Here is a 25690-nt window from a genome sequence, read left to right on the forward strand (position 1 = left end):
TAGATAACCTCTGCAATTTTATTGGCTGCTACCTTGATGGCTGGAAGTTTGAGCATGCCCATTGGATGGGTGTATAAAAGAAGGGACAGTGAGCGCTCTCAGTCTGTCTCCTCAGCTGTGGAGCAGTTAATTGAGGCTCTAGCTGCTACTGGGAAGCCCCGCCAGCGCTGCCTCTGGAAACCAGACCCACGCAAAGAGGCAGCAAAGACAGACAGGCAGACAGAGAAAGAGAGACAGAGAGAGGTGGTGGCGGTGAGGGAAAGGAAACCTCTTAAATATATGCAGACAGACAGAGATTTCTCTTTCAAAAAAGGGACTTGCTATACCAAATACAGCCAGAGAACCCAGCAAAGCAGCCTCACGATGTCAAGAGAGCAGAGGAACCACATGGATGAATGCTACAGCCACCCAGCCTTGTTCCAAATCTGCACGCAAGAAGTTGAGAGCGGCGGCAGCAGCAGCAGCAGCAGCTGTGGCAGTTCAAAGGTAAGGGGAAAAGCAAACCAGCCGAGACTTATCTCCCGTTTGCAAAGCAACCGGGCGGACGGAGGGCAGCGAGCAGGAAGGGTGCAGGGCGCGGAGGGCAGAGCAGCAGCAGCATCTCGGAGTAGCAGCTCTCCCCGAGAGCAAAGCTGCCACATTCGTGCGGTTTTCCCCCCTGGGATGCTCTTTTTTATTTTATTTTTGCGCGCTCCGTCTCTTTCTCTCGCTCTCTCCCGTCGCTCCGTGGGCTCTCGAGTTCACCGAAGGACACACCGATTGCAGGAAAAGAGAAGCCAATAGCTGGAGTCCGGCCGGGGATGGGGAGCCCGTCTTGGAGAAGAAGCACAAAAGTTTCTGCGCTCGGCTCACGAGAGGGACGCGAGCACTTTTCCAAGTCCTGGGCTCCTTTGGCCACCCACAACTTTGCGCACTCTGCCTCGGAGTTGTGCGGTCCGTCTCCCCGCCCCGCCGCCTTGCACACCTTTTTTTTTTTTTTTTTTTTTTGTGAGGCGGTTTTCCCCTTCTCGCAACGGCTGTGCAAGCGTTTTGCAGAAAGTTCGCGCTGCAAAGGGGACCGGCTGCACGGAGCGAGAGTTTGCATACTTTTTCTTTTTTTAAAAAACCAACCATACCGCACAAACACACACAACTTTCGGTGGGCAGACTTCGGGTTAGCGGAGCAGTCAGGAAAAACAACCCCCCTAAGACCCCCGTTCTGCAATATTGGCCTGGGGACGCTAGAGGGACCCCGAGGGATGGGTCAGAGTCCCCTGTTTTGGACTCCTTGCAAAGGTTTGCACTCTTCCAGCTTTTGCAAGCGTCCAGCTCCGGGAACATTCCTGCGCTGTAGGGGCTGGGGGCTGCAGGACTGTTAATACCCAGAGCGATGAAACGGGAGGCAATTTCACGGGAAAGGGGCTGGTAAATCTCACTTGAAGGCGCGGGCTGCACAATACACAACGGAGAGTTAGATCTGTCAAAGGAGACTGGAGGCAACCCTCCACTCCTTCGTCACTTTTATGAATGGAGGTGTTGCTGCTGGCCAGAAATTGTTTTGCAAAAGCTGTGCGCCTCGTTTTCTGCCCTTTGTCATTGTTATTACTGTTGTTACTTTTTAAAAAGCAACCTAGGGACATTTTTGCATGCCAAAGGTCTTGATTGCATTTATGATGCTTTGAAATTAAATAGCCGGTAGTCCTCAGGTTGTATGTGGACCTTTTGGGTGGAGAACCGAAGGTGCCCTTTGTATTTTGCCTGTGGAGAAGTGTCTAGATGAAGTTAGGCTTAAGTCCTCCTACATGTGATTTGGAGATCTGGATTGCAATTCTGTGCACAGGGACATGTAAGGTCATGTACTTGTTTGCTGGGCGGAACACTAAGTCGTGCTATTATTATTACTGGTATTATTATTACAAAATTATTGCCTGTTTTTCTCAAGCTGCTTAGAAGTGGGGAGGGGGTGTTTGAAGATTTGTGCATTTTGTATGAAGAACACACAGTTCCTTAGTCCTGGCAGTTAAATTCACTTCTTAAAAACAAAACTACAGCATGTTAGGTCTCTGAGGGATGAAAACAGAAGGAGGGGGTGGGGAGAAAACTGGAAAATAAAGCCCAAAACTGACCGAGAGTTAACTGCTGGCACATGGCCTTCTACTTTGTATAGATTATTCTTGTTGTTATTCCCTCTCCTTTTCCTTTCCTTTCCTTTTCTTCCAACTGCTTTCCCCAAAAGTAATTGTTTTTGAGAAACTTGGAAAGGTTTTAGCACTCTGATGAGCTGGAGGGATTTGGGTGACCTGAGGAAACTGTAGTTTTCAACATAACTGTACCAGCAGATGTGTCTGAAGCGCTTTCAGCCAGGAGTACGCTGACAGGGTTCCTAATCTGTGGCTTAGAATGCTGAGTGTTTAAAAAGAAGGAAAGGAGGAAGGAGGAGTGGGCGGGGGAAGGTTTGCATTGGTGGTTTTAGCTGAGATAGTCGTAGGGAGAGAAGAGAGCGATGCTTCAAACCCTGCGGCTGGTGCCTCACTCTGCCCTACTGTAGACTACTGTTTACAACTCACTTCAGCACCACTAGTGTTTGTCAACAGTTGTTCAGGTTTCGGGTTTTTTTTCTTTTTACCCCAAGAGATTTTAGCCAGCCGTGGCACAAAATACTGTCTCGAGGGGAGACAGTTGAGTTGAGGGGTGTGTGAGGGAAAAGGGCTTCCTTTTGCTAATATCCAGGGAACATGCAGCGTAGCTTCTTGCAGAAAGAGACATCTTCTCCGCAACTTTCTTTAAAGTGAAAAGCTGTTTACCTGTGGTTTGCACAGAAGGCTATTACTAGAATAGTTCTTTCTGACCTGTTGAGTGATCTACAGCAGCTCAAGGGAGATCAAGGGGAGTTTACAGTGCCGTCTCAGGCAGCCAAAAAGCACTCATCTTTTATGGTGCAAATATTTTCTTAAGCTGTCTGTGGAATGGGTACAACAGAGGCATTGCCTGCGGGGAGTAGGGGCGGGGTGTGTGTGTGTGTGACTTGTGTGCTTTAACTTGCTGTTACTATCTTGAAATTCTGTGCTGTGGCGGCTTTTAGACTGGCTGTCTTATTGTGCCAAGACGTTTACTCGGCAAGAGTCTGCTTCGTCAAGGAGTGAAGTGAGGAGGAGGCGGCGGCTGTGAAACAAGAAGCTTTCAACAGGCGGGAATTTTGTCTTCTTGCAGGGCTTGGGAGAGTTAGCTACGAATTGCCAGGAAACAGAGCCAATTTGAAATCTGTTTGGGGGCAAATTGCGTGCCAGTCGACTCCAGCTCACCATGGACTTTGCTTGCGAGGGAGAGACGTATCCCCCCCCCCCTTTCTTATTGACTTCAGGTTTTGGAAGCAAATGCAGAAAAGGAAAGGGGGAAAATAAAGAAAGTTGTTAACCTGAGCAACTGAAACTGATCAGTCACCTGGGTGAAGACTGACTTTTAAATCTTCCTTTTCCTGTCTCCTGCCAGATGCCTTTAGAAAGATTGTTCCTGTTTTTATTTAATGTACTAAATCCCCCCCCCCCCCAGGCTGAATACCAAAGTTCAAGCAATACTCTTATTTCAGTGGTAAATGTACACAGATTGAGGCTTGGTGCCTGAATATGATGTTCCTTTGTGGCACAGGAGGCTGAAGGGGGAGCTTTCTGCTAGCTGAGTCCCCTTCCCCACTATCTTGTCTTAAAGCAAAGGACCACCTGAAAAGATGCACTGAAGACTGGTTGTGTCCAACTAAGGTCACATCCATGCCATACATTTAAAGCTCATGGCTTCTCCCCAAGAATCCTGGGAACTGTAGGGTACCCCTCCCAGAGCTACAGTTCTCAGCACCCTTAACAAACTAGAGTTTTCAGGATATTTGGTTTTCCACCAAAGAATTTCAGAGGCATGTTTCGGATGTGACCTCAGTTTAATGAGACTACAAATGGACTCAAGTCAGACATGCTCAGTGGAACTACTTAGAGCATCCTTTCATTTAGCTGAGATTCCTGCTTTGCAAGGGGTTGGACTAGATGACCCTTGGGATCCCTTCCAACTCTACAATTCTAAGGTTCTATGAATACAACTCATTTTCATCAGACTTGGGTGGCTGAAGTTTGCTTTGGTTCTACAGGGGTATGTGTGAGAGAGGTTGCAAGGGAGGACCGAGTAATATAAAACTGAATGATAACGTATATGTAGCTTGTGTTGGTGCAGGGAGAGCCAACCCCCAACACTTTCCACATCTGAAAGCAAAAATAATCATCTGTGTTCTTCCAGCGCGACCTGCTTTCACCTTTTTTAAAAATGGCATTTTGAAGGCCCTTCAGATAGGACTTATATCCGGAATGGGAGGTGCCTTATGGCCCGCTTGCTGCTGCTGGACCTCAACCCTGACCATTTGGTCTTGATGGCTGAGGCTCAAGGGCAACAGGAGGGCCACAGTTCATAGAATCATAGAATCTTCTAATTGTAGAGCTGGAAGGGACCCCAAGGGTCATCTAGCCCAACCCCATGCAATGCAGGAATCTCAACTAAAGCATCCATGACAGATGGCCCTCTGTCTCCCACCCTTAAGCCAGCTCAGGTGAAGCCAACTTAAAGCAGCCTTGCAAATCAGTCCACAGACCTTCCTAGGAGAGCTGTCACTTGGAGAAATGTTGGTCAGTTAACAGCATGACCTCTTTACTCGTTTTATTTTGATGATGTTGATTTATTAGTTTATATGCTGCTTAATGCCAAAATGAGCTTCTGTCTGGTTTAAAACTATATAATTTGCATAGGAATTAAAACAGTAGCTAGCTCTTTTCTTAGTTTTAGACTTTGAAACCTAGAGGCTGCACACATGTCACTCCAGGCACCATCTCAGAAGCGGCTTTCCCTCCTTTGTGAGAAAGGAGGAGGGATGCCTCCTCTGATAGGTATACACATATGCCTGCATTGATAATTTATGGCATCTGTGACCTGAAAGGACCTGGCATTTATGACCTGAAACCACCATAACATCCATGCCAGCTTGCCTGGAGGCTATTATGACTTGGGATGCTGGTGACAAGGAAAACAGCTACATGTAAGCTAGAACAGAAGTGTCCAGTGGAAGCAGCAGACATAAATTAGACCTCTGATTTCTGATATTATGCTTTTGGGGTGTGTGGCTTTGCTGTGGAGCTTTATCATACCACACTCCAACATACTGAAATCCAGGGATACATAATAAAAGTTAACACCTCTGTGCCTCTTGCCTTTTATTTTTATCGTTACCATGCTAATGAACTTCTGTTTCAAAGCTGCCTTTTTTATTGTAACACATGGAAAGGTTCTTTCCTGTACTGGCAGTGTGTACACACCCACCACACCCACCCACGCACAATGGAGAATTCAGTTATTCAAGCACTATTCCTTATGTAGCTAAATCAGAATTTAAATTAAATAGATAAATTATAAGGGAACTGGAATTGAAGGTTTGGAAATCCAAACAGGAACAGCCTGCACTACAACATTTTGTTGAAGTTCCTGTGTGCACCTAACCAATTAAGATCATACAAGTACAAGAGTTAAGAGGCAACTAGATGTAACTGTAGCAGGCCAATGTGACAGGAGCAGGTTGCCATTGCTGCTCTCTAAAAAGGTGGAGAAACACCTGTAGGCATACAATGGGAAGCTAGAAAATCTTTCCCCCCCCTATGTTCTCTCTCCCCCCCCCCCAAAAGAAGCTTCTTCCATTTCCTCCCAGCTGAACCTGAAGTACCTCTACCAGGAGAAAAAATAGCTGATAATTGACGCATCCTCTTCCCACCAGCCTATCCTGTGATTTTTAAACCCTCCCACCAATGGCTTTATAGGAAATTGGCACAACTCACTCTCTGGCCCATGACATTAAGTAGGCCCCTTAATATACAAGGCCAGTATAATATTAAGAGTGGGGTGGAATTCAATTGTGGGGGACAATTTCAAATGCAAGATTCAGCAAGTCAGCTCTTGAATATATCTGAATTGTAACTGTAAAAAAAAAAGTTGCTGCTTTTATGAGCATTTGCTACATTTTAAAATGAAATGAATGTATTACAGTGTTACCAATCATGAGGCAAACAGGCCCCCTTTGCTCCACTTTGTTTTGGTTAAAGCAAAGGGATGTGTTATTTTGGCATGCACAGCTAGTAATATAGGCTCTGTACCCACTTTGTTGGGAATAAGACCCATAGAACCTAATGGGCTTTATTTCTGAGTGGACTGGTATTGGTTTGCACTGTGAATTGTATATAAATCACTTGGCATGTAGAACCATTAAGCTGCTCTGAGATCCAGGTACTACTGAGGAATGTTCCCATGTGGCCTGTGCTGCTTTCTCCCCATGCCCTTCCTTAGAGTCGGCCCTCTCTTTCAAGGTGGCCTCAGGCACACAGGAGGGAACTTAACTGTGTTTATTTCCACCTTTCATCAGCCCGGACCTGATGGCTTTCCTGTGTATCCACTTGAGACAAATCCACAAGGTTGGAAATATCTAACTGAGGCATTTGACAAGCTGTGGCCATTCGTCTTTGATGCTGCACCCTTACCAAGGTGCTTACCCTGAGTCCAACCTGCTCCCCGAAACAGCCAAGGGAGTGGAGTGTGGGCTCTGGCCTGAGCGCTTAGGGGCAGGGATGGATAGCCTGGCGTCAGATGTTGCTGAACTACATCACCCAGCATCCCTAATCATTGGCCGTGCTGGCTGGTACTGATGGACGATGGAGTCCCAGCAACTTGTAGAAAGCCACAGGGTCCACATGTTGTTGCTGGGAGGAGCAGGAGAGCTTGGCAGCAAGCAGGCCACATGGCAACACTGGCTCTTAAGCCTCCTACTAAGCCCCTGTTATCTCTGCTGCCCCATTGTCTCTGGACTCCTGTGGAGTAAACACAAAGATGCAAGGTTGTTTGCAGAAGATTCATCTGGGGATGGGAAAGAGCAGGGAGTTCAGCACCCTGTAAACAAGGGTGTTTTTTTGCTCCCTTGCTGTTCTCAGCCTGGTCTCCTATTACATTGGCCTCTGGTGGTGAAGAAGGGAAGGGGGGGAGGGTAGGAAATCTGCCCAAGGTGAACATTGCTGAGTTGTATCTGAAAAGCGCAGCATTTAATTGTGGGAGGAGAGATCACAGGATGGGATCATGCAGGGCGTCCATTTTGGTGCTGGCTTAGGTTACAGTACAAGTACCATACTCCCCTTTGCGCAGCGTTTATTTCAGGATGCTTCAGAAATGGCTCTCCTAACAGAAACCACCAGCAAGAGAATAATGTAAGTGTAGCTTGTTCACTTTTGGCCTAAGGGGAGGAAGGGAAGGAGCTATTGTGAGGAAGAGGGAATTCTATTCAAATGGAAAATGGATCAGTTCTGTGGTGAGGGGAAGCCATTCTAATTGCAGTCTGAACATTATCTGAAATTACTGCTGCTGATGACAAAACAGTTGCTTCCTCCTCTCAAGGTGCCTGCATTAGCTCCTGGGCTGTGGCTTGGGCAGGAGAGAATAGTTTAATAACGGGATCAAAGGATAGACTGGAAAGTTGGTTACCTAGAACCATGGAAGAGTTCTCTGGCTGCTCAGTTAAAAGTACCATTGACTTCTACTTCAAGAGAAAGGTGGAGATAAGCTAGCAGACAGAATATGTGGTGAGAAGTGAGGAAGTGGGGGTGAAATAGTTTCTTCATTTGGGTTTACATCTCCCCACTTGCATTTTTCTATGCCGTTATTTCTGAGTTTTGCCAAGATATTGTTATGAGTGGGGGTGTCTGCATTGTTGACATGCCAAGCCATTTGAAGAGCCACATCACCTATCTCCTGTCAGTGCAATGCCCACATAGCGTAGAGGGATAGCGCGGGAATGGCCAGAGTGGTGCCTGCAGGTGAGCCCAGAGGTCTTCTCTGGTGCCCACAGGGTCTTTCCTTCTCCCAAGTTAGGCTTGAAAGAAGCACTCTGTGGGATTGGCTAATAGTCTATTGGCCAATAGACTAGGCTGCAGTGTGTGCGTGGTTACAATGTATGTCTGCAGAGATGCCTTCCAACCCCCCCAAATAACTTGTGAACTTCAGACGCGGATTCCAGTTTTGAGGTTTCCTGGAAAAGACACACACTTGCTTAGCCAGTTTGTCAGAATTAAGCAACCACTTGTGGGCGACTAACTGTGACCAGGGTCAATGACAAGGTGGTTAAACTAACAACATGAGGCAGAAGTTAATTGGCAGCTGGGATTTTGGGTTGTCCTTACGGACAACGGAACACAGGACTGCGGCCTACACATGCGGCCTACAAGATGAGCCCAGGTAGGCTGGCGGGACTTTTGCTTCATCTGATGCAGCGTAGGTAGGGCTAGGGAGCACAGGTAGCTCACTGGGACATTTGGGACTGTGTGGCAGAATTTCTGCCTCTACTTAGCCTCTGAGTTTTGGGCAGTTCACCAAGTCGGCTTCACAACTGTGGCACCCACCACCACACTCAGGATTTCAACTTCTGGCATGTTCCCGTGGACAGCTGGAAAGGCAACACGGTGCTCTGAAAGCTAAATCCTGTCCTTGGTGATGGCTGCACTTACAGGTACCCATATGTTTTGCCCTGTGATGCAGATTGGGGCTATGGTTTGTTCTTAACCAGGAAAATGGCACAGAGACCTAAGCCCTCTCTTCCCTGGCAGCACAGTTAACATCCTTCCCCTATTCCACAGCTACAGTCACAACACAGGAGGTCCTGCTCACAGATCTCTATTTGCAACAATATCTCCTTTATTTTCTTTAAGAAATACTGAATCCCTAGAAGGGGAAGGGGATAACAGTAATCATACCTGTAATGTGGGTGAATATAGCAAAACGCTAAAATAGTGCATTGCAAACACCTTGTTACTGGTTGTTATGGTTATTTCTTTGTTTAGAAGCCTGGATAGTCTGCAATACTTGCACCTTCCAGAATTAATATAGGACAGGCTAAATCTATACCATTGATTTGGACCAATTGCTTTGAGCAAGCCGAGCCTCTCTGTTGACAAAAATCACTTAGAGAGGCCACTTAGCCACACAGATGCTTGCATGCAGTACTGCATGCCAAATCACAGCAGCTCTCTAATAATGAAGGAAAATCAAATCACCATGTGTTGTAAACTGATAGGTGGTGTTGGTTTAGACTCGACTCAGTGCAGTGTTAACCATTAACAGAGTCAGAAGATGTTGGTAGCATGCACACATTAAACCATTATTTCATTGTGCTGCTTCCAGACTATATGGGAGGCAAAATAGGGGAACTGCAAAGGTTAACATACTGTACCGAAATAATCGCAAATATATTTATCCCTCAAGGAGCTTAGTTGTGTGATCCTAAAATACTTTGGACAGACACTGCTTTCATTAATAGATTTCATGACCTACAAGTTGACGCACACACCAATTTATTAATATCATTATTCTGGGTATAAAGGAGAAAGCATTTTAAGATTTTTAATTCCAAGGTGAATCTTATGGAACAGCACTTGATTCAAGACCAAATCAAATTGTTTTGAAATAATATACCAAACTACCTTTGGGCCATCACTCTGTTGCTCCAGCAATTATTTCCCTGCATCTGCATTGTGGGACTCCTCCACTGGGGACTGAGTCGACTGTAAGTTACTAGAAAGTTGGTAATCCAGGATAGGTGGTATGGATTAATGGATAGAAAGCCGGCCTTGGACTCTGTCTAGGGTCACATTAGAAAGCTTGGGGCTAAGCCAGGAATAGATTGAACTAGATCACTGGTGGGATTAATTCCAACTCTACGAAAGGTCACCCTGTCTGCCTTGTGCTGTTGTGAATGATGACCATATGTTAGCTAGACTTTCCAAAGAACAGCAGTGCTGTCTCTGAAGGCGGTGTTAAGTCTGGTTTAAAGTTGTCCAGAGCAACAGTCTAGCAATTAGGGGAGCTATATTTGATAGGTCAAAATACCCACTTTTGAAATTTATGATTGACAAAGAAGGTGCCCTGATTTCACTGAACAGGAGGAGCAACGTGTTGTTATAGACGACCAAGTATTATTTGAGGACAAGCTGTTGTTGAATTGGTTTTTACCAGGTGTTGCTGTACTTTAAAAGAGCAACAGATTGTACAAATAACTGTACAAAATAACTTTTTGGAGCATGCCACAAATATAATTACACCCTTTAGAACTCCTGCTCAAAAGTAAAGAGATGTCCCTCTTTACTTGTATGCCACTAAAGACTTTTATCAGTTGACACATGCTTGGTGAATCATGATCTTCATAACACATTTGATTGGTGCAGTTATTATCGTAATATGGTTGTTTTGTGCTATTATATACTTGTATTTTATTGATATGGTGCAATATATTGTTATTGTTTATACATATTTGTATATCTCTCCAGTAGACTCATTATATAAGTCATTATATGGCACTAATTATATATATATATATATATATATATATATATATATATATATATATATATCCTGACAAGCTTTTACACTCTCTCTTGTTTGGAAATGCAGTTAGCACTTCTGTCCTAGCCAGGGCCCCATCTGAACTATACATTGAAAGCAGTATTATGCCACTTGAAACAGTCACAGCTTTCCCCAAATAATCCTGAGAAGAGTACAGTCGTACTTTGGTTCTTTCTGGAAGTCCGTTTGACTCCAAAAACTGTTCGAAAATGAAAACGTGGCTTCTGATTGGTTGCAGAAGTGTCCTGCAGCCAATCGGAAGCTGCACCGGACGTTTGGCTTCCGAAAACCGCTTGAAAACTGGAACACTCACTTCCAGTTTTCAATCATTCGGGAGCTGAAACGTATGAGTTCCAAGGTGTTTGGCAACCAAGGTATGACTGTAGGTTGTTAAGGGTGCTGAGAGTTGATGGAAGACCCCTATTCCCCTCACAGAGCTTCCCTCTTTCCAGGGTACTCTGGAAATGGTAGCTCTGTGAGGGAAATCGGGGTCTCCTAACAACTCGCTGCACCCTTAACAAACTACACACCCCAGGATATTTTTGGGGGGGAGGGGGAGCCATAACTGTTAAACTGATGTGATACTGCTTTAAATATATAGTGGAGCCGGGGCCTGCTTTGTATCTGGACTTGGGGGCCCTGCCTTGAGTCCTTCAGTGAAACAACTGTTCATCGCCTGGCTTCAGTTTTTACAAGGTGAACTGAAGTGGCTGCAGTGAGCTTTGTTATGTTGGTTTCTTCAATGTATGTTTTATGGCAGGAATGTGGAACCTGTGGCCAGATGTTGTTGGACTCCAACTCCCATCACCCTGGTGGCTGGGCTGATGGGAGTCAGTATTCTAGCAACATCTGGAGAACTGCAGGTTCCCCATCCCTGTTTTATGGTAATTGTAATGTGAACTGCTTGTGTATTGCCCTATCCTTGGCATGCGTCTCTTCATCCCCATTGTCAATCTTGTCTGTTACATTTGACTCCTGATAGGCCATCCAGAGAGAACTGCAAGAGCTGAGGGAGGCATTCCCTTTCCCACCAAGAGATCTCTCTCTATGCTACCTCTCTGTTCAATATAGAGGTGTTGCTTTTTAGCTGACAATCGGGGAGGCCATTATCTCATTGGAAAGTCACGTGTGGCAATTTGATGCTCAGGACCTGAGCTCAAAATTAATTAACTCTCAAAGCAAGGCAAGGTGTCATTTCTTCCTTTGCACTTGAAGAACTCAATTTTGGGAAAGGTATGGTGGGAAAAGCCTCAGGCAAATGATTTAGTATGGATTGCAGAGTTAATACTAATACAGTGGTGCCTCGCAAGACGAAATTAATTCGTTCCGCGAGTCTCTTCGTCTTGCGGTTTTTTCGTCTTGCGATGCACGGTTTCCCATAGGAATGCATTGAAAATCAATTAATGCGTTCCTAGGGAAACCGCCTTCAGACCAGGTCCGGGGACAGTCTGTCCCCGGACCTCTTCTGAAGGCTGGGGGGGGGGGGACAAGGGCTTTTCTTCCCACCCCCAGCATTTTAAAAAACCCCGGGACAGCGGAGGACTTCTCCGCTGTCTGAGGCGATTTAAAAGCCCCTGGGAAGGCAGGCAGGGGGGACAAAGACTTTCGCCCCCCGCCCGCCTTCAGAAGGTGTTCCCGCCCCCGCCCCGCTTCGGAACAGCTTTCCGAAGTGGGGCGGCTGGGGCAGGTGTCCCCGCCCCCCCTCCCCACTTTGGAACAGCTTTCCAAAGTGGGGCGGCTGGGGCAGATGTCCCCGCCCCCCCTCCCCACTTCGGAACAGCTTTCCGAAGTGGGGCGGCTGGGGCAGATGTCCCCGCCCCCCCTCCCCGCTTCGGAACAGCTTTCCGAAGTGGGGCGGCTGGGGCAGATGTCCCCGCCCCCCCTCCCCGCTTCGGAACAGCTTTCCGAAGTGGGGCGGCTGGGGCAGATGTCCCCGCCCCCCCTCCCCGCTTCGGAACAGCTTTCCAAAGTGGGGCGGCTGGGGCAGATGTCCCCGCCCCCCCTCCCCGCTTCGGAACAGCTTTCCGAAGTGGGGCGGCTGGGGCAGATGTCCCCGCCCCCCTCCCCACTTCGGAACAGCTTTCCGAAGTGGGGCGGCTGGGGCAGATGTCCCCGCCCTCCCTCCCCGCTTCGGAACAGCTTTCCGAAGTGGGGCGGCTGGGGCAGGTGTCCCCCCCCCCTTCGGAACAGCGTTTTAAAATGCTGGGGGTCGGGAGCGAAGCGCTGCCGACCCCCAGCATTTTAAAATCTCCCCGTGTCCCGGGAAGATTTTAAAATGCTGGGGGTCGGGCTGCCGACCCCCAGCATTTTAAAACCTTCCCGGGACACGGGGAGATTTTAAAATGCAGGGGGTCGGCAGCGCTTCGCTCCCGACCCCCAGCATTTTAAAACCTCCCCGGGACACGGGGAGATTTTAAAATGCTGGGGGTCGGCAGCGCTTCGCTCCCGACCCCCAGCATTTTAAAACCTCCCCGGGACACGGGGAGATTTTAAAATGCTGGGGGTCGGCAGCGCTTCGCTCCCGACCCCCAGCATTTTAAAACCTTCCCGGGACACGGGGAGATTTTAAAATGCAGGGGGTCGGCAGCGCTTCGCTCCCGACCCCCAGCATTTTAAAACCTCCCCGGGACAGGGGGAGATTTTAAAATGCTGGGGGTCGGCAGCTAACGCTTCGCTCCCGACCCCCAGCATTTTAAAATCTCCCCGGGACAGAGACTTCTCTGCTGTCCCTTGGAGATTTTAAAATGCTGGGGGTCGGCAGCGAACGCTTCGCTCCCGCCCGCCAGCATTTTAAGATCGCCCGGGGCAGGCGGGGGGAAGGCAGGCGGGGGGGAGCAAAGACTTTTGCCCCCCGCCGGCCTTCAGAAGAGGTCCTCTTCTGAAGGCCGGCTGTGGGCGAAAGTCTTTGCTCCCGACCGCCAGCATTTCCCTATGGGCTTTCGTCTTGCGATGCAAGCCCATAGGGAAATTCGTCTTGCGAAGCGCCTCCAAAACAGAAAACCCTTTCGTCTTGCGGGTTTTCCGTCTTGCGAGGCATTCGTCTTGCGGGGTACCACTGTATAGATTATACAATATTAATTACCTATGCTTTGTTGGGATTGCTTTGGTTTTCAGAATAAAAAAAGACCAAAGACACCCCCCCCTTATTTTGCTACTGTATTCCGTTTTCAACATTTCACAGCTGTTTGGATAATATAGAAGGAACCGTTCTGTAGCCATTCTTAATGCCTTTGAACATGTGTCTCTTAGGTGCAGAAGATGTGCACCTCCAGGAGGATACTGCTGCTTGCCCTCACCTTCCTGGCCTACACAGTGGATTCTGTTTCTGCATATGGTGCTCCTGAAACCCTCTGTGGGGGAGAGCTGGTGGACACACTGCAGTTTGTCTGTGGAGACCGAGGTTTTTACTTCAGTAAGTATATTCTTTATGCACGGCCTTTGTTGATGTTGTTTTTATGTGGTGTATTTCAAGTTTTGAAAACATATACATGAAATACCATCTCAAAAGAAGCCCTATAAGGTAGGCCCGTGCTATCTTCCTATTACTGGGCAATGTGACACTAACGAACCTGTATTCATATGTGAATAAAACGTAAAAGTTGAAATCCTTTGCCCACTGACCTGGGACTAAGCCTCATTAAACTTAGTGTCACTTAGTTTTGAATAGACATGTGCAGGACGGTGCTATTAGTTCTCCAGCTCTCCTGCACTCATTTTCCTCTTACAGCTCATGGGTCTGTAAAAGGTCCTTCCCTTGTTTGCTGAAGACCTATGTGTCCTGAGGGAAGGCAGAAGTGAGGGAGATCAAGCCAGGAAGCACACAGACAATGGGCTCCTGGTAAAACTGAGAGTCACCACTGGCGGACTTTGGGGTCTCAAATTCACACACCCTGTGCCTCTCACCTTCCATTGGGCATCATAATGGTGGCACCCTTGAGGCTCTGTGCCCAGTGCAACTGAACCGGTTGAGCTCCCTTAAATCTGTCTCTGGAGTCACTCTACATTTTACATCATATATTTTTTAGTGTTTTAAAGTTGTAAATGCCCTTAGCTGTCTTGGCAGAAAGGTGGTGTATAAATCCAATAAAATAAATAAGAAACGAGAAGCAATTCCATCCCCACCCATTGTTTACCTCTGGCAATGCTGTAGGTGGTGATGCCCTGCTTTATGGGGCTTTATTGCTTTGCTGTTGACTGGAGACGCAGAAGTTCTGTGAGACATGAAGTCTAATCCCATGGATGCTGCAGCTAAACTGCTTAACCTAAAATGGGACTGGGGGTTATCTGAGATAGATCCCTGTACCATTTTGAGTCAGAGCTGCATTTGAGCAAAAACACAGCTTACCTGGTTTCAGAAGAGTTTTGCCTTGAATTCGGCCAAAGTTGAACTCTTTACCCAGCAAAGAGTGCCCACTACCACCAGAAACTTACATTGATGGGTAGCCACATACAACCCAATAATAACAATACCATCCCTGAAACAGTACTTTTGAAACCATCACCTAATTTCCCAATGAGAAGTCTTTAGCGAGCAAGGAGTTTTCTTGCCCAAGGACAAGTCCCTCCAGCACACAAGATGATGGGGTCTGTGGAAGTGTTCCTTCAGTATAGGTTGGTTTATCTCTCAGAGCACCAATGTGCTGTGCTGCTTAAGTCATTCCCCGTTGCAACCACCACGTGAGATCGTTTGTGATTGCTGAGAAACTGGCCACTGTAAAGCATTTTGTTTTTTAGTCACACAGAGGATTAAAAAAATGTGTTGCTATGTGGGAATCTGGTTGCGTTGCATTCTTTTGCACCTCTATGCCTCTGTGGCATTCTTGTATTCATGGTGCACTGGGAATGATGAAAATGATATTGGAAACAATGAGGGTGCCCCCCCCCATGGTATATTGGTACATCAGTCTGCACATAGAGCCTTTTTCACACACTGGCCACTCTTAGCCCACATAGCCTCATTATATATGTGTGTGTGTGTGTGCGCGCGCATTGCATTGCATTGCATTTTAGAAGTGCATGGATTGGAGCTAGTGGTTGCCATTTTAAAAGATCAATGACTGAGCTCTAAGCTTGCCTGCAGGCCCGCCCACTTTGATTGGGACACCTTGCCTTTTAAGCCTAGATGTGATGTTGCTTTCTGGTTGCAAATCAGTGAGGGAAGCATGCTCAGCACACAACCAGAAGCATTCTCCAGTTGCTTCATATGTTCCCAAGACGGAACTCTTGGAACAGAATCTGGGTTCCAGGACATGGATCCCTGACTTAATAACTGGGTATAATTTATTCTAGAGTTATCATAGAAATGACAAGCTTTTTTGGCAAGGTGGGGGGAGGTGGTCAAGGATACAGAAAATTACAGAGTGCTCGTCAGTGAGGTCCAAGTGTTCTGCTGCAGTAGGAGAACAGAGGGTAACTTGGAGCACTTCAGCACAGAAAGACCTGCCAGTGTTTGCTGCCATAAACTAGACAGGAAGCATAGTATCTACCAGAGTCTGTATAGTAAGAATGCTGTGCGGCTCATTGTCCTGTCTGGCATCAAAAGATGTCCTTCCCCTACTTCCCATGTTGTAGTAGGTGGTCTGAAGTCTCCTCTGAAAACATTTTTAGAAGGGAAGTTGCTTTTTAGGCTCTTTAATCTACCACTATGTCCGAAGGCCCCAAAGGTCAGGAGCCCAGCTGAGGCAATTCATCATAGTCCTATTGAAGTCAGGCTTGCACTGAGTCCTAAGAGAGTTTGGCTCTCAGATGTTTTAAGTACCATTTCTTTCTTAGTGGGGGTGGGGATGCTGGTGGCGGCGCTGGAGAGAGGGGCTGGAGAGCTAAAAATACTCTCTGGGTAGGGCTAGGAAGCAGATACTCCACAAGAAGCCTAATTAGTATTTGTTTTGCACAATGTTTGCAAAACTAGTCACTTAAACTGCTGCAAAAATGTATGAAAGGTGATGCTGCAGAAGGAACAGCTCTTGTTGCTTCCATATACCAACATCAACCATAGACACAAAATCCAGAACACTGATCAGCATTTAAGGAGTTCTTGTATGTATGTATGTATGTATGTATGTATGTATGTATGTATGTTTGATTATATCCCACCTTTCCCAGATAAAGAGCCTAGTGTGGCGTGTGGAACAGCGGCTGGTACTTGGAATAAACATTTTAGCTCTGAGGGGATTCCTTTCCACTCCCACCCAAAACATTAAATCCCTCTCAGAAATTGGTAATAGAGACCTGAATCTTCCTTCATGGACTAGAAGAGAAGAGGCGTCTGATTTCTGTAAACAACAGCTCCTGTTTCTTCCTTTCCAACAGCTGATAAGAATTTAGCTCTTTCCAGCCACTTATGCTGACAAAGCACATTCTCTCTCTCTCTCTCTCTCTCTCTCTCTCTCTGCGTCCTGCAGAATAATACTAGGAAAAATAGGGGGGGGGGGAGAAGCTATTTTGGGGGAGGGGTTTGGAACAATGGCTGCTGCTGCCCAGCCATCTGACAAAGGACCACTTGTTGGTGCCCACATTCCTTTGACAGGGGAAGAGAGGATTGTTTACACCCAAAGTCTTCTTCCGCTTGACTTGGTGCTTGATTGATCAGCCAGAAGTGGTGGTTAGGGGGCGTGCGAGGAAAGCGGGCACAGGTTTTGCTGGATCTTACAATTACTCGGAAGTGTGGCACATAAGTCCCTATATGCAGGCACATACACAAGACACTTCTTCCTTGGTACACACATGTGCATTTGCAATGCAATCCCAAACAACATTGCAAGCACAACATAGGCTAGTTGCGATTCCTGTTTGGGGGGGGGGAGTGAGGGCAAATTAAAACCCCAAGAAGGCACGGGGGACTCTGATTCTTCAGCAAATTAGTGTCTAGCCACTGTGTCCGTGTCTGTCGCCTGCTGCTGTGTGGGTGCAGGATGCAGAGGCTGTATGTGCTGTTGAATGTGACCTCCTGGGTCTTTTCCTGAGAGGAAGCTCAAAAGATTGCATGACAGTGGATGGACCAAAGGGGCCCAAATATAGCTTACTGCTGAAAGTCAGCCAGCTTGAGCCTGAGTGATCTCTGGCTGGGGGACGTCCTTCTGTACGAGGCCCCAGTAACACCTCTCCAATACGAAAGCAGCCTTCATAATGAAGGTGAGTCAACTGAAAGGAGAAGGGACAATTTAAAGGAAGACAGCCACCTACTCTCTGATGCGAGCTGGCAGGGTGGGTTAGTGCCTAAGCTGTGGAGCAGAAACTGCCCAGGGTCAGATCTCATTTTGCCAGCAAGGGAGCTTTAAAGGAGGAGTTCTCTCAGCCTCAAGGAGTCAGCAATGTGGGGGGGGGGGACAATGCTGGCCTACCTTACAGGGCAGCTGTGAGGATGGATGAGCTGGTGCAAGTGTGCTTTAGACATCTGCGAGTTGTATATATGATTGCCCAAGTACTTTTATTACTGTGTGCTCGTGTTATAGACTTACTTTGTTTCATCTTCTCTAGTTAGCAGCAAAATCTCAGTTGTCTGCATGTGACTCTTGCATCACAGACTAAGCTGTTGGGAAACTCACCGCCTGACAGTGTGTATACATGACTGCATTCTGGAATGAATGCTCAAACTAACCAGCGCTATTTGTTTTTTGTCCCCCCCCCCACTAGAAGTGCATTGCTTTCATTCATGGTGTGCAGAAATAGTTTTGATATAGAATATCCTTGCTTGCTTCCCCCCACCTTTTATTGGGGTGGGGGTGGGAGTCTTGTATGGAAGGGAAGGATATACTGAATTTTGGACAGTCAAATCCCTGTCCAATTATTTAACAGGATAATTGGATAATGTGGCCTATCCTAGGAAATATTTGGCAGTAACCATGAAAGAGAAAATAGCAGATGACAGATATAGAAAAGTTAATTCATTTCAGGCCAGGAAGACAGAAACAAATACCCGTAATAGAAAGCATACTGGAATTTCTCATGAAATGCCATGATGCACATTATATTTTGACCTGCAGAACAGTGGACACAGAATTGAGCATGCGTCAGGACAGCAAAGAGACACTTAACTCTAGCATGTTGATGCAACGTACTGTACATTAAAATGAAAGGATCTTGTTTCCTGGAATGCTGAAAGTTGCGTATCCATTAGCAGCCAAAATTCCAGCAAGGTCATTTTCCCTTGCTGTGTTTCAAATCACATTGGCACATCGTCTACACATCAGTATGGTGGAATGTGTTTCCAGATCACCTGCTCTCTGTCCACATGAATGAGCAGAGAATGGGCACGAATGTCTTCCATTGGCTTCTGTTTTCAAATCCAATTGAAGCTGGTTTGGACGAAAACACATCAAAATGCAGTATTTCTCAAGAAATTACAGGACAGATGTGGCTGGTGGCTGGTGTCATATGTACACAGCTTCACAAACTAGCGCACTGGCTGCAGAGTTAAAGGGAACGCGTACACAGCTAGGAAAGGTTTTTTCCCCTCAGGACTATCTCGCCCAAGAGGCAAGGTGAGGCCACTGCCTCAGATGGCAGAATCCACAGGGGCAGGAGATTCTGATGTAGATCTTTATTCCCCACCCCACCCCACATTGCTCATGATGTAGATCTTTACTCATTCCTTCTTTCTTAGTAAGGAGGGGGCATCTTGTGCTTCACCTCAGGGGCAAAAATGCCTTGGGCTGCCCCTGAGGCTCCTATAGTTAATAGTTGGCTAGAAGAAGAAATTTCACTCTTCTGTGCAACTGTTAAAACTTCAGGAGTCTGGCCACTCTGATATTTGGCTACTTAAGAAAAGACCTGCACTGAGCAAGTTAAATGCAGCCCATGGACCCCGATAGACACACTGTTGTTGCTATTGTTGTTGTCCTCATCTTTATATCTGGCAGGCAGCAAAAAGAGGTTCAGTGAGTTCTTGATGAGCAGCCATTGCAGAGTTGAAGTTGCAGCTTCCCACACTTTTATGGCATGCCAATACTTTGCTATAAAATGTGGGATTGTCTGTAGCATTATTTTGTACACTGCTCTGGCCCTGATGGCCTTAGGCTAAAAAGTGGTTCATAAATAAATATTTTTGTGAACCACTTGGGTGAGGCCAGTCTTAAAGAACAACAACAACAAAAGATTCGCACCCTGGTCCCCTTTCCCTCCCTTACTGTGTTAACTAACCAAGGGCACAACACGCACCCCATGCTGATGACTGGGAACAAGGGGCGGGATGGTGCATAGCCACCTCTCTGCCAGCCTCTGTCAGTGGAGAGGAGTACTACCAATGGAGGGGGCTATCTTTGTGGCAGAGTCCACAGCTTTGCCCAGCTTGATGCGAAGCTACTACTGGGGGTTCTCATCGGTAGTAGGCAGTAGAAAGTGCCAGAACAGGATGACTGGAGGAAGAACACCAGTGGCTTTTGAACTGCTGTGTCCAAAGCCCTGCAGATCCTGCTCCCTAAGCCCCATAGCCATGCCAGCTTGAACCTGGTGTAACAAAAACAAACACCACCCATTTACACCTTCTGCCTTGGCTGGCATGAACTGCTACATCTTTGGATGTAGTGGTGGATTTGCTGCTGTCTTTTCAGGGTTAGGGTTGCTTTTTAAAAATGTGCCATGTGCAAATAAATAAATGCTCTTAATTTGTTTTCTAACTTTAAGGTGGCATTTCTGCTATTACAGGTAGGCCTGTGGGCAGAAACAGAGGAAGGCTCAACCGTGGCATAGTAGAGGAGTGCTGTTTCCGGAGCTGCGATCTTAACCTTTTGGAAACTTACTGCGCAAAATCTGTCAAATCGGAGCGTGATCTCTCATCATCTTCTCTTGTAGCCTTACCAGCACTGAACAAGGTAAGTGAAGATGCTATCTGAGTAACAGGAGGCATTTTAGCATTGGGCAACCAGGAACCCGTATCTTTAGCATCTGCTGCTTTTGCAGTTGCAGCAAAACAGTTTTATCTCTGCGTGAGGTGCAGATAATGTCTTACACACAAGCAGATCAAGAAATTGCTGGGGGTGGGAAAGAAAAGCAATATAAAGCAAATGTGTATATCATTGTTCCTACTTTATATACACCATAAAGATAGCAGGGCTTTTTTTTTCTAAATAAACATGCACAGGATTTTTACTGTCAGTGAGCACTTGTTGATAGGTCATGGGAGAAATGCTACTGAACAGCCTTCCGAAGGTGGAGTTTTCCTGTTCAGGGTGCCAGTGTGGTCAGCCACTCACTCTCTCTTCCAAAGGTTGCCAGTCTTTTGGGCCCAGTGGGTACCAATCAAATAGTACAGTCATACCTTGGTTGCTGAACAACGTGGAACTTGAACGTTTCAGCTCCCAAAACGATCAAAAACCGGAAGTGAGTGTTCCGGCTTTCGAACGATTTTCGGAAGCCGAGCATCTGGTGCGGCTTCCATTTGGTTGCAGGACGCTCCTGCATCCAATCGGAAGCTGTGCCTTGGTTTTTAAACAGTTCCGGGAGTCGAATGGACCCGCGGAACTCATTCTGTTCGAGAACCAAGGTACAACTGCAGCTGCTGTTGAGTGGGGTGACATTTGATGGTGAATTTAAACTGTGGATATCTCTATTTCCTTGTTGCAGCATACTGATGTTCCACTTCCATTTCTCCCCCTCTTGCTTTCCTTTAAGGATCCCTTTCAAAAGCCCTCTCATGCCAGGTACTCAAAATACGACATATGGCAGAAGAAAGGTTCACAGCGCCTTCAGAGGGGGATTCCCAACATCCACCGGGCCCGCCGGTATCGATGGCAAACTGAAGGACTGCAAGAGTCTGAGGAGTCAAAGATCCATCGCCCCTTGATTGTCCTGCCTACCCAGAAGCCTCTTGTTGTGCAAACCACCACCTCAGAAACATTGGGCAGCCAGAAGTGAACTGTGATGAACAATTTCCAAAATGGACTCTTTATTTTTTATTTCCTAGGCCTGGCCTCACCCTTTTCTCTCTCCCAAACCAAGGTGGAGGGGTGAGGGCAAATGCCCTTTCACACCAAGGAGTAACCACAAGGGGCACCATTAACACCAAACAACTGACATAGAAAGAGAAACAGGATTACAACGTTGGCGGTGGCAGCAACAACATTTCTGTGGCATTGTCTTTTAAGTATTTTTGGTTTGCTGGTTCTTGTTCCTTTCCTACCCAGTATTCTCAGCCTTTACTTAAAAGGGACAGTTAAGGCACTTGAACTATTTAATATTGGGCCACTGCCTGTCAATTTACCAACCAATGAAGACAGAGAAAGAGAAAATAATGATATTGAAAGAAGCCCAGTTTATGTCTGTATTGACAATAAAAGTGAAGTTGGGGTGGGGGGTTGGAGTGGAATATCTGAAGGTTTAAAATTTTGGCCTCATTTTCACCCCACTAGTTTTTTTTCCTTTGGAAATCACAAGTCTACAGTATGTGTTTGAGACTTCTTCTTCATTTTTTTCCATGTTTTAAAAGCCAGAGAAGAAATGATGAGGCCCACTACCTTTTTTTAAATTACACAATTCCAAATGTACTTGCACCTTTAAAAATCACCGATGAAGTGAGAGTGTGTGAACGTTAAGTTCACTTTAATGGAGGAGGCGTCTGCATTGCACATTTGCCACAGATTTAGTTGAATTATATAAGATATATATTATATATAACTTTTTTTGGCAGAAAAAGCACTATTTTTAATGGGACCATTTGTGTGTGTGTGTGTGTGTGTGTGTGTGTGTGTGTATGTAGTAACTGAAGAGGGATTGTAATGTTTAAATGTTGTTATGGTGCTAATGTAAGTTGGAAAAGGGGAAAACGAACCCAGAAAATTAGAAGAGGGTGGGGTGGGAAGGACAAGATCTCGAATACTGAACTTGAAATTTTTTAGCTTTTCGTTTTAGGAAAGTGTGATAAGTGTGTTCTTTTTTTTTCTCTTCTGAAATATAGCTTGGTCATGACCATATGAGCTAATTGCCTTTCACTCATATACACAAAACGCATGCACATGCAGAAACACAATAATACATCTATATGCATTTTAGATCAAAATATTTTTTTCTTAAGTCCTTCACTCATTCCCTGATACCCAGAGCATGCCAAGTGCAAAGGCATATGCATGTGCTTTGTGAGTTACCTGATTCTGTTCCATGGAAGCAATCATTGTACATAGAGTACTCATTTTTGGCTTTTGCAGCCTGAGAGTCACCATCTTCCTACCGAGGTGCTTTAAATCAATTTTCTGGCCACCTCTGCCATCTTCTCTCTGATGCAATGCCATTTTTCTGGAAAGCGACTCTTTGCATCTATCAGGTTTGGCAAGAGCATAGATTTGTTGTTGCCCAATCGAGCCTTATTAGGAGAAATGGCTCAAAACAATTGACCATCTCCTTATCTTGCTTCTGCTTCTGCTTCCTCCTTCCCTGTCAAAAGGGGAAGGTGCAATTCTTCTGAAGGCTCTCTTGCGCCATCCCATAATGACAGCAATAACAACCACTTAAAGCACCAAGTTTCCCCTTTCCCTGCTAGAGTGAGGAAGAGGTTTTGGGGGGGAGGGGGTTAGTACAAAAACTCCAGAGGAAAAGGAGGTAACCTAACAGATTTGAAGGAAAGGTTGTTCCTCACTGCCTCATAGGGCCTGTGTTGATGCATCAAGGACTGGAACTTTAAAAACCCAATTATCTGCTCAAAACTCAAGGCTTAATTGGAGAGGTATGGAGAAGGTGGTATAAAAAATAATAATCAAATGTTCTATAGCTCAATCACTTGGCTCATTTAGAACCATAAGAGCAATGCCACATAGAGATGCATAGAGAAAGGGGAACATCTTATCAGTGCTGTACCTGCTTTGCCTTATATCTATATATATACATTTAAAGAACATAAAGATTACTTGAATTTTTTTTTAAGAAAGGGTAAGGTTGTTGTTGTTTTTTAAAAAAATGTTTTAAATTGTTACCTTGCAATCTTGAGCCATGAAACATTTGGGGATTTTTTTTTGTTTGTTTTCCATGGCCCTGCAAACCACAAAAATATGCTCCTTAATCATTTACGAAGCAGCGGGGAAATACACAGCTCAGATAAAATGTTTTGGGGTTGGGTGGGGTGGAGTGGGGAAAACAAAAGAGGCTTTTTTTAAAAAAAAAAAAGTTTCCAACACAGAAGCTTTCATAGAAGCTCTTTACCAAAAGTCCCCCTTTTTTAAGGTGACAAGTAAAATCGTCGCTCAAAGATGATGAAGCTGCCTTTATAGCTTTCTATATATGCTTTGGTAGAGGGAACAGGGACGATCATTTTTTTCGAGAGTGAGGAAAGAGCAAAGGGAATTTTATATATAGTCTGGGCTGAGTTCTGCAAAGCAGTTAAGTACCTGCTTACAGCATATTAGTCCAAGTCAGTGGTATGTCCACAAAGTGAATACATGCTCAAGTGCTTGTCAACTCGTGGGTGGGAGGCGAGGAGTCTCAGCAGACAAGACTGAGTGAAGGGGCCCATGTAAATGTTCCATGAAGGAAAGTGTATGTTTATAAATTGGCTTTGGAACACTTGCGTCTTGCAGGCTGGTTCACTGCCCCCCTCACAGTTGATTTCTTCCCCCTTCACCTTGTGTAATCATTTACCTTAGTACCTGGTAAAGTTAAGCGTTTTTATCATACTTTGCCAAAACTTTTCAAAAAGCAAAGCAAATGTAAATTCAGGGCCCGATCAGTCAACATGTTAGGCCCAAATTCCAGGATAATAAATCCCAGGAAGTTTAGAATCTTGGTATACTCTAGAGAGGCATATTTTTTGAATGAGTGCCCACATTGATTTGTTTGAATTAGATCCAAGCCTAAACTGTGCACAGGAAGTAGAGCTGCGTATTATATAGACAAGACTTTCCCCGAACATGATCAAAACTTATATAGCATCTTGGCTGTTGGGCTTTCTTTTTCCAGGCTTGCATGCACTCTCTTTAATGCTTCACTCCTATGTGTGCATACTTTGGTTCCTTCCGAGTAAACATACATAGGCCTTGGTCTGCCTGCTTTATACAAAAATAGTGGCAATGCAACCAAAGGAAATGTGTTCGTGTACTGGGATAGTTGAGTACACCCTATGGAACACTCAGTTGGTTGTTCGAATCACCCAGGTGCCTTGGGAACTACTAAACTTACAACACTGTTCAACAACCTGCTGACCTAAGAGACCTACAGAATCTGTACTAAGGCATGTAATGTTTGAATGAGTGGTTGATGGGTATTGATGTCTTCAAGCCTTCTGTTGCAGTGAGCAAAAGTGTAACTGATTTTGTGAGGTTGCTCTTCCACTACAAGCGTAATCGTGGAAATGGACCCCTGCTGAAGAGCAACCAAATCAAGGATGGCTATTTTTGTCATAGTAGAAGCCTGTCTGAGCACAACCCGCTAGGAGTTAGATGTAAAAATACCTTTATCGGTGTAACACAACTGATTCTTGGGGCATTTGTCGTTTACAAACTAGTGTTTTGTTCTGGGGTGGTTTTTTTTTGGGGGGGGGAGGGTTAAAAATGGACACACAAACATTGCTGAAACACATACTAGTCTGTTTTCTTCCAACCTCTGGTGCAAAGCCACAACGCTTGAGGGAGGGAGTCTGGTTCCCCCAACTGGTTCCACAGTCTTACTGGCCCATAAAGAGCTTCATCCATTTCATCCTGCCTGTTTGCAAAGGCTCAGACTTTTGGTGATGGACCTAGCTGCCTCTGCACTAAATGAAGGGAAGAATTGTATTTGTTGTTTTTTTTTAAAAAAGAAAAAATGTTCTTGTTTTTTTGTCATATGTATTATTGTCTGCTCAAGTTTTATATGGCGGGGAGGGAGTGGGGAAGGGGGGGGGGGTGGGTGTTGATGTATCTTGAAATATTTCACTTGTGTGCACTCAATATGCAAGAGTCAAACTGCCCGGATTATGCACCTATTGTACTTTTCATTCGTAATACAGTATCAATAAAGCAATCGGCTACAATGTTCTTCCGCCTCAGGTGGCTTTCTGTAAAAATGGTCTTCTCTTTAATCCATGCAACTGATCACGCCCCACACTTCTTCCAAACAGCTCAGGCCTTTGTTGGGGCTGGCTTACTGGCCTGACATGTTCTTGTGCCTTTTAAGTAGTGGTTTAAAGATAACCATTAAAATGGAGAGCCAGGGGCCTTGGAAGCTGCCCCTCAACAGTATCCGGACCCATAGACTTGACCAGGCATGCAGTCAACCCAATTACAGCCGCCTTCACTATAGTGAAATGGATTGCATTTCTATTTAAATTTTGGCAATGTCTACATTCCCACCTATACATATA

General features: G+C 45.8%; 1 protein-coding gene across 2 annotated transcripts; it reads left to right on the forward strand.

Annotated features, from left to right (window-relative positions):
* Positions 1 to 25364, forward strand: IGF2 (insulin like growth factor 2). 2 transcript variants are annotated; one of them, XM_028733745.2, is made up of 4 exons: positions 1 to 486; positions 13684 to 13846; positions 20056 to 20243; positions 21043 to 25364. In XM_028733745.2, the coding sequence occupies exons 1-4, from the start codon at positions 37 to 39 to the stop codon at positions 21283 to 21285; spliced, it is 1044 nt and encodes a 347-aa protein (XP_028589578.2). In that variant the 5' UTR covers positions 1 to 36; the 3' UTR covers positions 21286 to 25364. The 2 variants fall into 2 exon arrangements, with proteins under 2 accessions (XP_028589578.2, XP_028589586.2); XM_028733753.2 differs by having other exon boundaries at positions 22 to 486; positions 20077 to 20243.
* Positions 25365 to 25690: the final 326 nt, after the last annotated feature.

The sequence above is a fragment of the Podarcis muralis genome, chromosome 1 (assembly GCF_964188315.1).
Source record: "Podarcis muralis chromosome 1, rPodMur119.hap1.1, whole genome shotgun sequence".
Taxonomy (NCBI): domain Eukaryota; kingdom Metazoa; phylum Chordata; class Lepidosauria; order Squamata; family Lacertidae; genus Podarcis; species Podarcis muralis.

Coding starts and splice junctions, on each gene's coding strand:
- IGF2 (XM_028733745.2), top strand. CDS start 37: ATGGCTGGAAGTTTGAGCATGCCCATTGGATGGGTGTATAAAAGAAGG. Junction 13,847..20,055: donor AGACCGAGGTTTTTACTTCA/GTAAGTATATTC, acceptor TCTAACTTTAAG/GTGGCATTTCTGCTATTACA. Junction 20,244..21,042: donor CCTTACCAGCACTGAACAAG/GTAAGTGAAGAT, acceptor CTTTCCTTTAAG/GATCCCTTTCAAAAGCCCTC.